The 14,512-nt window shown below is 47.8% G+C and overlaps 2 protein-coding genes across 5 annotated transcripts; both read left to right on the forward strand.

Annotated features, from left to right (window-relative positions):
* The first annotated feature begins 865 nt into the window (after positions 1-865).
* Positions 866-7,428, forward strand: LOC132341848 (post-GPI attachment to proteins factor 4-like). Of its 2 annotated transcripts, none has more exons than XM_059873942.1 (2): positions 866-1,166; positions 3,986-7,428. In XM_059873942.1, the coding sequence occupies exon 2, from the start codon at positions 4,097-4,099 to the stop codon at positions 5,282-5,284; it is 1,188 nt and encodes a 395-aa protein (XP_059729925.1). In that variant the 5' UTR covers positions 866-1,166; positions 3,986-4,096; the 3' UTR covers positions 5,285-7,428. The 2 variants fall into 2 exon arrangements, with proteins under 2 accessions (XP_059729925.1, XP_059729926.1); XM_059873943.1 differs by lacking the exon at positions 866-1,166 and adding an exon at positions 1,283-1,503.
* Positions 7,429-12,802: 5,374 nt separating this feature from the next.
* LOC132322145 (large ribosomal subunit protein mL50-like) lies at positions 12,803-14,196 on the forward strand. 3 transcript variants are annotated; one of them, XM_059836447.1, is made up of 2 exons: positions 12,803-12,939; positions 13,685-14,196. In XM_059836447.1, exons 1-2 carry the CDS (start codon positions 12,833-12,835, stop codon positions 14,079-14,081), a joined length of 504 nt encoding a protein of 167 aa, XP_059692430.1. In that variant the 5' UTR covers positions 12,803-12,832; the 3' UTR covers positions 14,082-14,196. The 3 variants fall into 3 exon arrangements, with proteins under 3 accessions (XP_059692430.1, XP_059692431.1, XP_059692432.1); XM_059836448.1 differs by having other exon boundaries at positions 12,803-12,921; positions 13,682-14,196; XM_059836449.1 differs by having other exon boundaries at positions 12,803-12,921.
* Positions 14,197-14,512: the final 316 nt, after the last annotated feature.

The raw sequence follows: 14,512 nt of genomic DNA on the forward strand, positions 1-14,512 counted from the left end.
TGAAAGGACCTAAGGGATTTTTTTCTTGGTAGATTTTTTTTTCTTTCCCCGAGATTCTTCTAAGATGTAAGAGAAGTCTGAGCCTGAAAACAGTTTAGCCCAAATACATGCACTTGCATTTTCTGGAGCTGCAGGCACAAACCCAAGGAGTTCCTACAATGACAGACAGTAAACTTTCCCTGAAGCATCTTTCAGGTAACCAGTTAATTAGGTGTTATGGTCACAGGGCTGAAGGATGTGTCTGTATGTAAGAGCAGGGAAGTGGAACCCAGAGAAAAGCATTGGGGTGGGAGGGAGGGGGAATGAACCTGTCAGAGGCAGTCTTGGGACAGTTTGATAAAATGTCTGAATCCTGAACAGGCTGATATAAATCTTTGTGTAGCTGTTGAGCCTCCCCACTTCAGCCAATACACCTGTGAAGACTTCACTGCAGACTGAGAAAGCTTTTTAACGTGTCAGGGGTGACACGCACATAAACAACCTGCTGGTGACTCTTGACACTTTTCTGCTCGAGTTTGCAGGGCCCCGGTGATCCTCTCCCCTCCCGGGAGTGAGGCGAGGGGTCCGGAGCATCCAGCAGGTCCCAGCGGGGGAGGGCAGCGTCCCCGAGGCGCAGGAGCTGGCGGGGACAGCAGGCAGAAATGACATCGGGCAGAGGGGACACCCGGCAAAAGTGGCACCCGCCAGAAGTAGCACTTACTAAAGGTGGCACACGGCCCTGGTGACACCGGGCAGATGTGACACCCTGGCTGGGGAGGACCGGGGAAGCTGCGCTGCCCTGCGGCTGTCCAGCCGCTCCCGAAGGCGCGTTCGGGGACCGCAGAGCAGGAAGGAGGAGCTCCGGCTGCGCAGCCGCCGCCGCCCCGGGCGTCCCCCTGGGGCTCGAGATTTACTCCCGAACCTGCTTCCAGGGCCGGTCCCCTCCTCGGTGTGCGGTGACCCCCTCCGGCCATCTCCGCTTCCCCTCCTTCCTGGCGCATCCCTGTGCTGGCGGAGTCACATGTTTGGTCTTTGATGCCTTTAATCCCACCCTCAGCGCCCGAGAGGGAGGAGAGAAATTCGCGGAAGAGAAGTGAGCCACACGCCGAGAGCAGGATCCCGGCGGGAGCGGAGCTGCGGGAGGGAGGGAGGAAGGAGCGGCCATGCGGGGCTGCCCAGCGGATCGGGTAAATCTCCCGCTCGGATCGGGGAATGGCCCGCTGGGACCGCGCTGTCCCGGAGGATCCTTCCCCTGTCGGGGATAAGAGGGCGGGCGGTGCACCGAGGCTCGGGAACGGGGAAAGGGCACGAAGTTATGGCTGATGAGCAGCCCCAACTGCTCATCGGGGCTGGGCTTGGCTGCTGTGGCTGCGGCACCCGAGCAAGCAGGGAGGTGAAAACCCTCCAGGGATCGAGGAGATGTTTCTGTGCTCGCTCCGGGGATATGCCTGTACGTGGTGAGGAGCGAGGGCAAGTGGCCAGAGCCTGGCCGCGCCCCAAGAAACGGCCCCTCCCTTAGGGAAGGTGAGTGGAACTCTCAAGGGAACGGGGAAAAGCCAGCCAGCTTCTGCCCTGAGCTTGGTGCCACCCGGAGGAGCCCTCGCCCGAGGTTAGAAGCGTGGCCAGAATCTCTCTGGTCTGAAATCCGGGCAAGGAGCTGAGGACTGGGCACGCTGAAATGCCCTCTGTGTGTGTCTGCAGGAGAGCAGAGAGTGGAGGTGGGATCATCTTTTCTTATCTAACGCCCTCTCCTCTTTGACCATCCCTACTGAGGTACCTGTCATTAATCCCGGTGCTTTACGGGTCACCTTGTGCTACCTGGCAGCTCTCCCGAAGGGAACGAGGAGCACCTAAGAAACTCTGATCAGCCGAAGTCGCTGATATTTAGAATCAAAGGCTGTTGAGGAAATCTGCAGTTGTGCTGTGATGCAGCAAAACATGAATCGATGCTGATGTACACTACAGGTTCCTGGGCTGGCTTCTCTCCTGCAGTCACTAAGAAAATAATTTATGTACAATCATTAGGACACATCAGGTACAATCAAATAACAACTACTGGTCTCTTACCATTAAGGTTCCTCTGATGGTTTTTTAGCAGTTCTTGCTGGGATGGTTTGGATTTTCTAGGGAGCCCAACTCCCAGTTTGGCATGGAAGTGAAACAATCAGATCTGTGGTTGCTTGGCTTCTGCTGGACACTGCTGTTGTTAAGGGGGGCCTGACACACTGCAGAGATATTATCTGGCACCTGACCTACTGAAAGCTGTCAGAAACCAGAGGAATTGCAGATGAGAAAAGCTGGCCATCTGGCCCAGTAATAGGGATCAGCTCATGGCAGGGACCTCAGTTTCTGGAATTTGAGGATATCTGTACAGTCCCTGTCAGCATGTCCATATGTTACAGGAGATATCTATGGCTCCTTGGGAAGCTTCCATTGCCTTCCTCAGATTTGAGCAGGATGTTTGTCACAGCGCCACAAAGGCCTTGTCTCTGTCAGAGAGGGTTCATCAGCAGGGGAGCTGGTCCTGAGCTGGCGGCTCTTTGCATGGTGTTAGGCTGGGATGTAGAAAAGCTTTTCACACAAAGGTTTCAGCTTGGGTGCTGCTATAGGATCAAAAGTGTAAAGTACCGCTTGTGTGAGCACCATTACTCCCACCACTGCTATGGCCCAGTTGGGACTGTGACAGCCCATGACATTTCAATGACATTTTCCAAGAGCCTGCCTTTGTTCCCTCTTTCATCACTTTATAGAGAGATGACTCCATGGCTCTGACCAAATGACTTCATCCAGCTGTTTTTATGTTAGGAAACAAATGGCTTTTCCCACTGACACTGAGAAGAAGTGTAGATAGGCCAAAAAGAGTAATTTAATAATGTAATTGTACAGGAGTAGTTTTATCTCTGTCTCATGGTGCAGGAAGGAGAAGGCAGATGGTCTCTCTTATATTCTAGAGGAATCTAAAATTTTGCAGCTTTGAAACACATAGGAAACTTTTTTCCAGGAGCAATCCAGCAGATTAAAAGCAAAACTAGTGACATAAGAGAATTCATGTGAACAGTCTGATTGCCCTGATTTTTGTGTAAGCTTCTGAAAGCCAGGCTGTGAGGTGTTCAGGGCAGCCAGAGAAACAGAACAGAAAAGCCAAATATGCCAAAATCTAACTTGTGTGAAGGTGAATGGTTGCTTAAAGTGAGTGTGTGTGTATGTGCATACAAATATATTATGTTTTTATAGGAATTCTAGATATAGAAAATTCTATATATAGAATTTTCAGTTTAAAATTCTAGGCATATACTTTTAAATTACATCCTTTTAAATAAGAAGAAGGAGTCAATGGCTCAATTACAACATGTAAATGTTGCTTTTCCCATGTATTTCACAGGGTCTAGTAAGGAGGAGACATCTGAGAGAAACAGACACGCACATTACCCTTAGCATACACAGGCCCTTAGTGCAGGTGGTTTTGTTATATGGCTTCACACTCATATGTGGGGAGGAGAGTGAAAAAAAACACATTTGGAAGTGTGTGAGTAGCAGGAGGGAAGCATATGTGCCTCCAAAGAGGTAAAAGTTTGTCTCTCCAATATGTGCTAGACTAAGATACAAGAATTCTGGTTTTGCTTTGTGGCTGTGATCTAAACATTATTATGTCACTGTCACCGGAGACGAGCACCTAACCTTTAACGGAAAGGGATTTCCACACCTTGCCTGTTGTTACATGTTTGAAGCACAGTAACAAACACGCTAAGCCCTTTAGAGCTTGGTTAGGTCAGAGTTCCTATGTGCTCAAAAAGCCCTAGGGGTCCTTTGCTGGAAATTAAGTTTGGCACATCTGTCCTCAATGTTCCAGGACTATTCTGTGATGTGTCCACCACAAGGGATTCCACAGGGGCCTTGTATTTTAGCTCACTCAGAGACTAGTCCCCTGCTTTCTATTTTCTCTGTCAGTTCCTATTTCACTAACCATCCTTTTTTCTTGCTTTCTGGGCTTGGACAACCTGTACAGGTTTGGCAGCAATGGTCCCAGTGGTATCCTGCAGTCCAGGGAGAAGAAGGCATTGGAAGTGAAGGACTGAGGGCATGAGTAGTGCAGGAGTGCCCTCTTTCTGCAGCAGTTATGTTCCACCGAGCCTGGCAGTTCTGTGGGAAGTGGTGCCATTGGTCCAGCCCTTTCATCCACCTCCTCACCCTGACTGTGGTGACTTTCGGTGTGCTGGCCCCTTTGATCTGCCACCGTCTCCTCCACTCTTACTTCTACTTTTGGCGCTGGCACCTGAACCCCATGAGCCAGGAGTTCCTGGAGCAGAACCAGCAGGAGGGCCAGGATGCCCTCCATTACTTTGAGAAGATGCAGATGCCAAATACCTCCGAGGCCTCCAGCAGTGACGTCTTCCAGCCCTTGCTGCTGATCACCATTATCACTGTGCAGAGGCAGAATGATTTCCACTACGTCTTGCAAGTGGCCTCCCACTTCCACCGCCTCCTCCAGAAATGCGGGGCGTGTTGCCAGAGCCACCGCGTGCTCCTCTGTAACGTGGAGTCGGACCCCAGCAGCCATCAGGATGTCAGGCTGCTGAGCAGCCTCTTTCCTACGGTCAGTCATGACAGAACTGGAGAGAATCCTGACCCCGGCCTGAACCAGTTCGAGAAGGAGAAGCAGGACTACGTCTTCTGCCTGGAGCAGTCACTGTTGTTGTACAGCCCAGAGTACCTCCTCCTTGTGGAAGATGATGCCGTGCCAGAGGAGGAGATATTTTCTGTCTTGCAGCACTTCTTCTCAGCCCGGTTCTCCAAGCCCTACCTCAGAGACACTCTCTACTTCAAGCTGTACCATCCCGAGAGGCTCCAGCGCTGCTTCAGCCCCGAGCCCATGAGGATCCTGGAATGGCTGGGCCTGGGCATGTTCCTGGGGCCAGTGCTGAGCTGTGCGTACTGCCAGGCCGCGGGGCGGGCGGGCCCCGGCTGGTGCCTGGTGGCGTTCTTCGCCCTGTACAGCATGGCCCTGTCGGAGCTGGTGCGGTGGCACTACGGGCTCGAGCTGCGCCGCCTGCACCCTGCGCTCTACAACGTGGCGCCGGCCAGCGAGGGCTGCACGCCGGCCATGCTCTGCCCCGCTGCCTCCGCCCGCCGGGCCTCGGGATACCTGCGGGGGCTGCGCTGCCGCCGAGGCTTCGCCAAGGACACCGCCCTCTACTCGCTGCTGCGGGGCAAGGGCGAGAACGCCTTTGTGGTGGAGCCCAACCTGGTGCGGCACATGGGGATGTACTCCAGCCTCCGACTGAACAGTGACCCAAAACTGCTGTGAGCTGCTCCTGCCTTGCCGCACACAAACACCCAGCACACTCGCCATGGGGCAGAGGGACAGTGTGCAAACTCGGAATCTGTGCTGCTTGCACTGGGCATCCTGTGTCTCCACCTTGGTAAAGAATAACTCTCTCTAAAAGTACAAGTTTCCTTAAAAAATCAGCTTTTGTTCATGGAGACCCTATTTAATACAAACTTGGAACTAACCACCATGCACAACCTGGGAGGTAATTGGAGGATTCCAGCTCACTCTCCTTAGCCATTCCCAAAGAAAAGCTCTCACACCAACATGCATGGTTTTCCTGCCTACTCTTGCTGGACAGTGGTTACAAAAATCCTCACCTTAGGGCAGCAGAAATGTTGGACAAAGTGAATGTTTCAAATTTAAGCTGATGAGGAGGGGAAGGCCTTATTTCCCCGTCCTTACTAAGGTCTCATCTCTGACCTGTCTCTGTTCCAAAGCTGTGGTTTTGAGCAGACCCTTCAAAAGCAGAAGTGGTTTGCAGGAACTTTCCCACAAATTCTGCCTAGATACTTCAAAGTTTTGAAGTCTCTTTAGTTACTGTCTCCCTATCTGCACCTCCACCATTCCCACTTCTTTTGCTTCAACCAGAGGCTCTTAAAAACAAAACCTCTGCTGCTTCATTAAAGGTCACCTCTGAGAGTAGGGATAGGAAAACAGAATCACAGCCACTGCTGTCACACAGATGGGCCCCAAAGGCACATTTTCATTGATACACGACACACATTGTACATAATGATTGCTGTGGGTTGGGATCATCACTCATTGTACTGGATCCATTAAAAGAGGTCTTGTCAGCCATTGAATAAATTTAGACATTCAACATGAATTTACCTTGACTTTTCCTCAGCACAGAGGCAAAGGAAAGATTAGATCAGGTGGTGCTGTTGTGCAGGATCCTTGTTCATTCCAGAGCTGTAATTCACAGCTCAGCTGGAGTGGTTCGTTCACTGCTCCTGGCAGAAAGCAAAATACCTGTGAGAAGCAAACACAGTTGTTCACAAGAACAATCAATAATAGCACAGCACATCAAGGGGCCACTGACAGTGACCATGTCTCCTGGTTGTTAGGCATCTGGGAGAGGTACTTTCCACCAGGGCTGTGGGCACAGTTAAATAGAAAACCTTACAGATGACAAAAGACCTCATACGGAATGAAAACAGGCAAAAATTGGGCATATCTGATGAAAAGCCTGCTTTGGCTTTAGTTAGCTTCGAATCAAATTCATTTCAAGGTGGCATTTGGTTGAACTATTTAAAAATATTCCTTCCTTGGAATGAACCAAGAAAATATTTTTTGCTGAGTTTAATCAGTGGGGGTTATTTGGTTTTTTTCTTTTTGGAAACGGATGGGCTCTGCTTTGAATTTTCTTCTCCCAGCTCTCTCCCAGGGGATTTATGCCTTAAGCTCTTAACAAGTCTGATTGTAGGGGAGAAATACCTAAAGCTCTTGAGAGATGAAACCAAAGAAAATTGCAACCTCCCTCTGTCAGCACGGTGGGTATCAGTTACACAGGACAAAAGGTTAGCTGACTGTAGTTAGTGCAGGTTAGCTGAGAAACAGCATCAGAGCAGTGCTTTGCTCTCCAGTATTCAGCTGGATACCTTCAGAACATCTTTGGAAATTAGAGTAAAACTTCTTGTGGGTTCCATGCCATTCCAAAGGCAAGGCCTTTAGGCCTCCTGGTAGAGGACACCATGAGAATGGCACAGACAAAACCAAATTTTGTTCCTAGCCACTGGAAGCCCTGGAGATGCCAGGGTAGTCGCACAGTGGCAGGTGGGCAAATCTCTCCTCTGGCTTCACTGCACTGGAGTTTGGGTGTCGGGTTTGAGTGTCACTATGTATTTATTCCACCAAGTGCCTGCACACGCAACTGGTTTCTGTATCTACAGCTGTGAATGTTTCAGTGCTTGCTCTTCTCTCTTTTATATCCTTGTACTGTACAAATCCAGGACAGTGCTCTGTTCTTTCCATTCTTATTCATTCTTGCAAAGAAAATCTCACAGTAAGAAATGGGAGAGAATGAAAAAAGGAGGAGGGGAAAGCAAACAAGCAGGAAAGCAAGCAAGCAAGCAAGCAAGAAGCTGTATCCAGTTAATAAATGTTTTGTTGTGAGGAAATTATTTATCCATTTGTCTCAAAGTCATTTTCCTTTTTGTCCAGTAGTACTCAATTTGATCTTTCAAAAGTCCCAGAGAGATCAATAATTTCACTGTAGCTGGAAATTAAGAACATGAATTTGAGGCATCCCTTCTAAACCAGAAGACAATTTTCATGGCATAAGAGGTGACAGAATTTGACTGCGAAACCAAGCAATGTGAAGAGGGCTCTGGTCTTTGACTTGTCAGTGTGAGAGTTTCAGATAAACCAGCTGAGAACAAACTCCTTTGTGCAAGAAGCAGGTTAAGAAATTCTTTTTGTCCTTCTGGGACAATTTCCTAAAGTGTACAACTCACCTTCACAACAGAGGTGCTGCTTTGCTGAGCCTCAGGAAGCTGTTCTGAGTTATTCAGGTACTTGCACAGTGCCCACCCTGTCAATGGGGCATCCCAGGAAAGGGCTTCTGTGGCTGCCTTCCAATCTCCCAGAAGCAGATTGAGTCTTGTTTCTCTTTTCTGTGCTGCATATTTTACTAGAAATTAGAAGTCAGGGAAGTGCACATCACCCTCAGAATGGAGAATAAGAGGCTACTGTGAATTCTTAATTCCTGTTGGATTTTGTTCTGCAGTTCAGGCTAAAAATGCAGTATTCAAACACCCCAAAGCCTTTTCCGTCTCTTTTCACTGAGGGGAGTGGAGCTGAGCTTCCCCATCTCAGACTAAAGAAGTTCAAAGCATGGTATTAGCTCCCTGAAATGTGCCCTTAAGAGCTTGGTTTCTTTCCCTTTAAAACAAGCTTAGTGACTATTTTTGAAACAAACACCATGGATTTGCTTGGGTGTTGGTTTGTTACCAACAGTTTGGACATTTCTTCAATGCAGCAGCTGCTGCTTGCACAAGAGGAGTCCTTCTTGATGGGCCATCAGCAGGACCCCAGGCTTTATTGTCCAAGACAGTTCAGGGGGAGTTATTAACTTGAACAAAAGCTACATTTGTTTCCAAAGATGCAGGCAGAACACAGGACATAAACTGACAGGTCTCTACTAGATTAGGAGCCCAAGAGGATTTTCTAACTCCAGTAGGCATCAATGTCTTACTGAGAGGGCACTGCATTTGAAGAGAGAAAAGCCTTCCTTCCTGTGGTGAGGAGCTGTGAATCACCAGATTGGGTATTTCAGCAGCAATTTGTCTGCATACAGGCTGAATTGTTTGATGGGGTGGGTTTTTCGGGGTCGTGGGGTTTTTTTGTTTGTTTGTTTTGTTTTTTTCTTTTTGGTTTTGGTGGTTTTTTGGTTGGTTGGTTTTCGCTTTTTTTTTTTTTTAACTAAATTTATTTACAAGCAAACTTTCCACAAAATAAACAACCTTTCCATAAAGACTCTATTAATAGTCTCTTCTTTCTGTTTCCCACTGTTTGTTTTCCTGATTGGCAGATCCATCTTTCCTTACCATATTTGACAAAGAAAGATACTCCCATGTTCATGCATTGGCACAGATGTTATAATTTTGATCCAACTCCACTCAAAGCAGGTCTTATTAGACCAGGTTTCTCAGGCCCTTCTCCAATCAAAATCAAGGCATTTTAACAAGGACCTGAGGTAAAATCAGGCTTTGAGTGCTGGAATTTAACCTTGGCTTACTTTTGTATAGAGAGGGTACATATTTCACAAAATAAAAAAGGTAATTTTCTGAGAAAGAGAGTTGTAGTTACAAAGGCATTGGCAGTTTCTCTCCCAAAGTCAGAGTTTCATTTGGTGTATTTTCACACCAGCTTTACAGACATCATATCCAAATTCAGCAGATGGCAGGGCCCAACATGTGGCTGTGAATAATCTTCAGGAAAACACAATCCTGCCAAAAATGCATGGAGAATTAGGTACTCCATGGTCTGTGCTTCTTCACTTCATGTCTCCATTCTGGAGTAACTTCATTTCCACTGATTATCTGTCCTGACAGCTTTGGGAGAATCCAGCCCATCAGCCAGTTTATCCACGTAGCTACAGGCTAAGGGTCAGCAACATCAGTGTCCCTTCCCATGGCTTTGTTCTTCATGGCAAGCTAGAAATGCCATGTTGGTGGCTAGGAAGCTAGGAATGACAGTGATTTTTAAATTCTGATGAAGAGTTACATTTTTTTGTTCTGTTTCTAAGCCTCTGGGCAGCTGTGCCTACTTTCTCTTCAAATTTCTGCCTTGGTGTCCAGTGTTCCTGGACAGAAACCACATCTACAAATGGTCCTTTCAGCAAGCTGGTCCAGTTCAGACATCTGCTGTGGTTTGTATTTTGCAAACTTGCTGCAAATATTATCATGCAGCACCTAATTGTGCTTTTTGGGTGGATCATGTACTGCTCAGATAAACAGGTAATAAACAATTAAATGTCTCCCTTTCTGGAAGCCAAGTGTTTACCTTTTTGCTTTTTTAAAAACAAAATGTTGTGTTAGTTGTTTAGTTAAATGTAATAAGTGCACTGCATTCCCCTAGTGATGCAAATTTAATCCTTCGATTATTTAAGGACACACAAAACCACTATAAGATATTTTTTTAGAGGCACAAGTACCCCCAAAGTGTGATTATGTGTGATGGAAGTATGTACTCTTTCCCACTGTAATTTTAATGTCACTGTTATTTCTGCACAGTATGGTCAATGTGATGGGTCTGCATACTAACTGTGACATCATCTACTATAATTCTTCCTTCCATTTTCTGACTTGAAAAGGCTCCCATTCCTAAATTAAGTGAAAAAGATCATATCCATTCACCTTTTTTTCCCTGTGTCCAAAAAATCTCTGTGAGGACCTGTAATCCTGTGCTTGGAGTACTGGGTTGAAGGGTTAGAAGGCCTGGAAAGGCACACACCAGCAATTATCCATCTGGAAATACATTTCTATACTTCTGAAGAGTTAAGAATGCAAGATGGGCTGCAGGGGATTGTTTAAAGTGTATCTAACTGTCTGATACTGCTTTTTTTCAAGAAGACTCCCACAGTTTTTTGCTAATAGCCTGTGAGGCCATATCACAGATGACACTGAGTATAAAACACTTCCAAGAACTTCCTTCCTATATCAGCTTCTAGCCAAAGCAGGAAGAACAGGACCTAAACTCTGACTTTGAGGAAGAAGACCACCATTATGGCACCTTCTGGTTCTCAAGATATTTAATGAAAATTATTTTTAATCTATATTAGATTGTTGTGGTGCTTCTGTTGTGGTGGAGAAACTTTAATACACCATGGGGTTTGTCTCTCTGCTGGGATGGGAGAAATGGAATGTAAAGCAAACACTGTAAAGCAGGGAAGGCTTTATGTCCATGTCATGTGCCATAGCCTCCTTCAGAAAAAAACCCACGGATCAGGAAGGGCAGCATGGAGGAAAACAGAGGAACAGAAGCACAAGGCCTTTGACTGGACTGCACTGTCAGCTCCTTCAGAGGCTTCTCTGCTGACTGGCAGCCTGGCAGGCTCCGAAGGTTTCCTACACGCACTGACCTTGGCATGCAGCTGCACAAGAGAGGCTCAAGGAGGAAGACAGTGCTGTGGAGAGAGAAATCAGGGTCTCACCTGTCTCCTTCTAAAGGCCAAAGGGTCACTGCAGCAGCCAAACAGAGAAATGACGTCATTCTCCAGGCAAACACTGGGTCTCTCTGGTAAAAACGTGCCCATGTCCAAGGCTGCAGAGGGTGATGTTCCTGAGGGTATGACGCTTGTCCAGCAGTCCCTGTGCTATACTTCCCTCCAGGAGTACTGGCCTGCAGGATGGGGAGAAAGAAATTAAAGCAAATAATCAAATCTGTAGGCCTAGAATTGGTGAATGATAGTAGTGTGGATTCATATAAACTGCAATGCTGATACACCATCAGGATTTTTGACTAAAAATTTTGCTAAGCAACTTAAACTATAAAACTTAAATCAAAGTTACAAGGTGCTTATTTAGCTTCAGTTATATGATACTAATATAACCTGACATATCTATATAACCTGCTATCAATATAATCTAAATCATGACTTTTTATATATCTATATAACCTGATACCTATATAACCCAAATCACAACTTTTTATACCTATGTAACCTGAGTAATAACTTTTGTATCTATATAACCTGATACAAATAACTTTTTATACAATGTAATGGCTAGTATATGGTTAATTAGTTGTTTAATGCTGAATAGACAAAAAAAAACCCCCAAAAACAACAACAACAAAAAAAAAAAACCCAACCAAAAAAAAACAAACCCACCACATGGATAGTTTCAGAGATAGATAAGTACAGTACTAATAAAAAACTGGCAAGTGCAAAGCCAATTAGCCGCAAAACAAAGAATTTAGGCCAGTTAAGACCAGACAGACCAAGGAAAAGCATAACTGTGCATGCTCCAAAGACAAAGCTGAAAAGTTCAGATGGAAAGAAGACTTTGGAAGCCTTCATCAAACACCCCCGATGACCCCCGAATTGGGGAGGTGCAAACACAGTGCCAACAACTATTTAGAACCCTGAGATCACACTGTGTCAATTAGTTCTGGCATGTATATGATGATGTTTTAGTGACACAGTAACACGAAGCAATAGTTACTGTATAAATATACCACAACACTTGACACGGGGGGGGGGGGAGGGGGGGGAGGGGGGGGGGGGGTGTGAGGCAGGAGGAGAAATCCCCCTCGCCTCCAGCACTGCAATAAACAAATACTTGCTCTATAGACACTGCTCTAAGTGCTTTTATTTCCAGCCTATCTTTTGGGCATCACTACAGAGAAGTCTGCATGTCATTGCAATATGGGGGCGTATGAGGAATTTTGGGGAGAAAATTTGGCTTGCAATTGTACACCTCAGTGTGGGCATTTGGTCTGACAACCATGATATTCACATGTACATTGTGTTACAGGACATCAGAACGTGCTCCTTCATTAAACCTGATACTGTAGCATCACATTTTGCCTTTCCATGTACCATCTGGAAAATATGTTTCCATGCTAGATTTTCCAGTGAGGAACAGCAGTGTAACACTTAGGAAGTCACTGAAATGGCACCGGCTCTTGGCAGAGTTCAAGAAGCATTTGGACGATATCCTCGGGCACATGGGCACTTTTGGGAATGGTGCTGTGCAGGGTCAGGAGTGGGACTCAATGGTCCTGATGGGTCCCTTACAATTCAGCATATTCTGTGGTTCTGCAAATTTTCAATACCCGGGCATCACTTACAGCTTGTTGCCTCCTTGATTAAATCTCCCTACTTGCCGATTAAGCCTGAAAGCACACAAAGACCAAGCATCAAAGGACGCCTTTTCCTAAGGAAATTTCCATACGTTCCGTTTCCCAGCGAGGGGGCTGGCTTGAGGGTACGGACTACATTTCCCATGAGGCTCTGCGGGGCGCGGCAGAAATGCGTCACTCGCGGTGGCCGCGGAAGGCGCCCGGCGCGCCCCAGGCATGGCGGCGGTGCGGGCGCTGCGGGTGGCGGCGTGGCGGCGGCCGGGGCTCGGCCCCGCGGGGCTCAGGGCGCTGTGGGACGGCCGCAGGTACCCGCAGGGCACAGGGTGGGGGTGGCTTCTGGCCTTCTCCGCATGCTGGGCCTGCACCGCGCCCTGGCTCTCTGGAGGTCATTTAGCCCGGCACACCTTGAGCAAGGCCCTCAGGGTTTGTCCATGGCTTTGGAATGTCCTTAGGGAAGGAGACTCCACGGGTTTTCTGGGCAGGCAGCGGCTACCGAGGTGCACTGCTGGTGGGGGTGCAGTGGTGCAGGGTTGGAGCCTTTGGAGCTGTTACTGCTTTTGTTAGGAGAGGGAAGAGAGGGATTTCGCGGGAGTGAAAAACAGTTCCTCTGTAACATTTTGCGTGAAACCCCGCGTGGGTTGTTGACTAGATTGGGGCATATGAGAAGGCGAATTTTTTTACTTAAAAACTAGTAATGATTTTTTTTTTTTTTTTTTTTTTTTGCATAGGTACATTGATTTTCTTCTGTAGTAGTAGTTATTTTCTGATTTGCTTTTTATTCACAGAAAATTAGAAAACGGAGCGGTAACAGACAACAAGTAACGAATCTTGTTAAAATGCTGTTTTCACTCAGACAAATGAAAGAAGGTGGGTGGGTGATTGCTCTGCGGAGCCAGCCTGTATGGGAGCAGCACTTGGGGAAAGCCTGTGCACTTCTAGCTAACAGACCTGATGAGTCCATGGGATGTGTAGAGTGTTTAGATTGAGGGTTTAAAACACCATGAATACAAAAATGCTCTGACTCTGTCTTGAGTAGCCAGAGGCTGAAATGTGTTCTGGTGCCAGCAGGAAGGAGGAAAGAGAAGTGGGAGCAGACGGAGCAGTTCCTGAGAAGGAGGAGAGGAGCGAGCCCAGCCTGATCCACCCCCCGCCCCGCCGCCGGAGCTACATCCCGCCCGAGGACCTGCAGAGCTGCCTGGAGTCCCACGTCAGGGAGGTCTTCGGGCCCTCTGTTCCCGAGGACTGGCAGCAGGCTCCCCTGCAGGAGAACCGGCTGAAGCACCGCCTGCTGGCCCGGCTGGCGACGGAGCTGGGACACGCTGTGCCCAACTCGCAGCTGCACCGCATGCGCTGCGCTGCGGACGTGCTGGGTTTCTATCGCGCCCCCGTGAAGGACGGCACCAAGATCGATGAACTCGCGGCTGCAGAGCTGCCCCGGAACCTGAAAATCATCTGGCAGCAGTGACTTCCCCCCCTGCAGCATCCCTGTGCCTGGCTGGTGCTGCAGGGCAGCAGCAGAGCCCTCTGGTTGGGGTGAGATCTGTGAATTTCAGTAATAAAGGTTCAGTGAGCTGTGCTCAGGTTTGGCTGTTTCTGTTCTGCTCTTTTTTCCCTGCAGACCAGTTCTGGTGCAGCGTGGGTGCTGCCAGCTGCCCCTGGCCCTTTCCCTGCTGCTGGGCACTGACAGGATCCAGTGGGGATCAACAAGGGGGCCATCAGTTTCTACTCTGCAGCTCTGTATTGGTTTTGGCTGGGGTAGAGTTAATTTTGCTTTCAGGGGCTGTTATGGGGTTGTATTTTTGACCTGTGCTGAACTCAGGTCTGATAATACAGAGATGTTTTTGCTATTGCTGAGCAGGGCTTGCACAAAGCCAAGGTCTTTCCTGTTATTCTTAC

Source organism: Haemorhous mexicanus, chromosome Z (genome assembly GCF_027477595.1).
Source record: "Haemorhous mexicanus isolate bHaeMex1 chromosome Z, bHaeMex1.pri, whole genome shotgun sequence".
In the NCBI taxonomy this organism is placed as follows: domain Eukaryota; kingdom Metazoa; phylum Chordata; class Aves; order Passeriformes; family Fringillidae; genus Haemorhous; species Haemorhous mexicanus.

What these genes read in the sequence shown, in the direction of transcription:
- LOC132341848 (XM_059873942.1), top strand. Translation starts at nt 4,097, where the DNA reads ATGTTCCACCGAGCCTGGCAGTTCTGTGGGAAGTGGTGCCATTGGTCC.
- LOC132322145 (XM_059836447.1), top strand. Translation starts at nt 12,833, where the DNA reads ATGGCGGCGGTGCGGGCGCTGCGGGTGGCGGCGTGGCGGCGGCCGGGG. An exon ending in AGGTACCCGCAGGGCACAGG is followed by an intron (nt 12,940 to 13,684) that starts GTGGGGGTGGCT and finishes TGGTGCCAGCAG; the next exon opens with GAAGGAGGAAAGAGAAGTGG.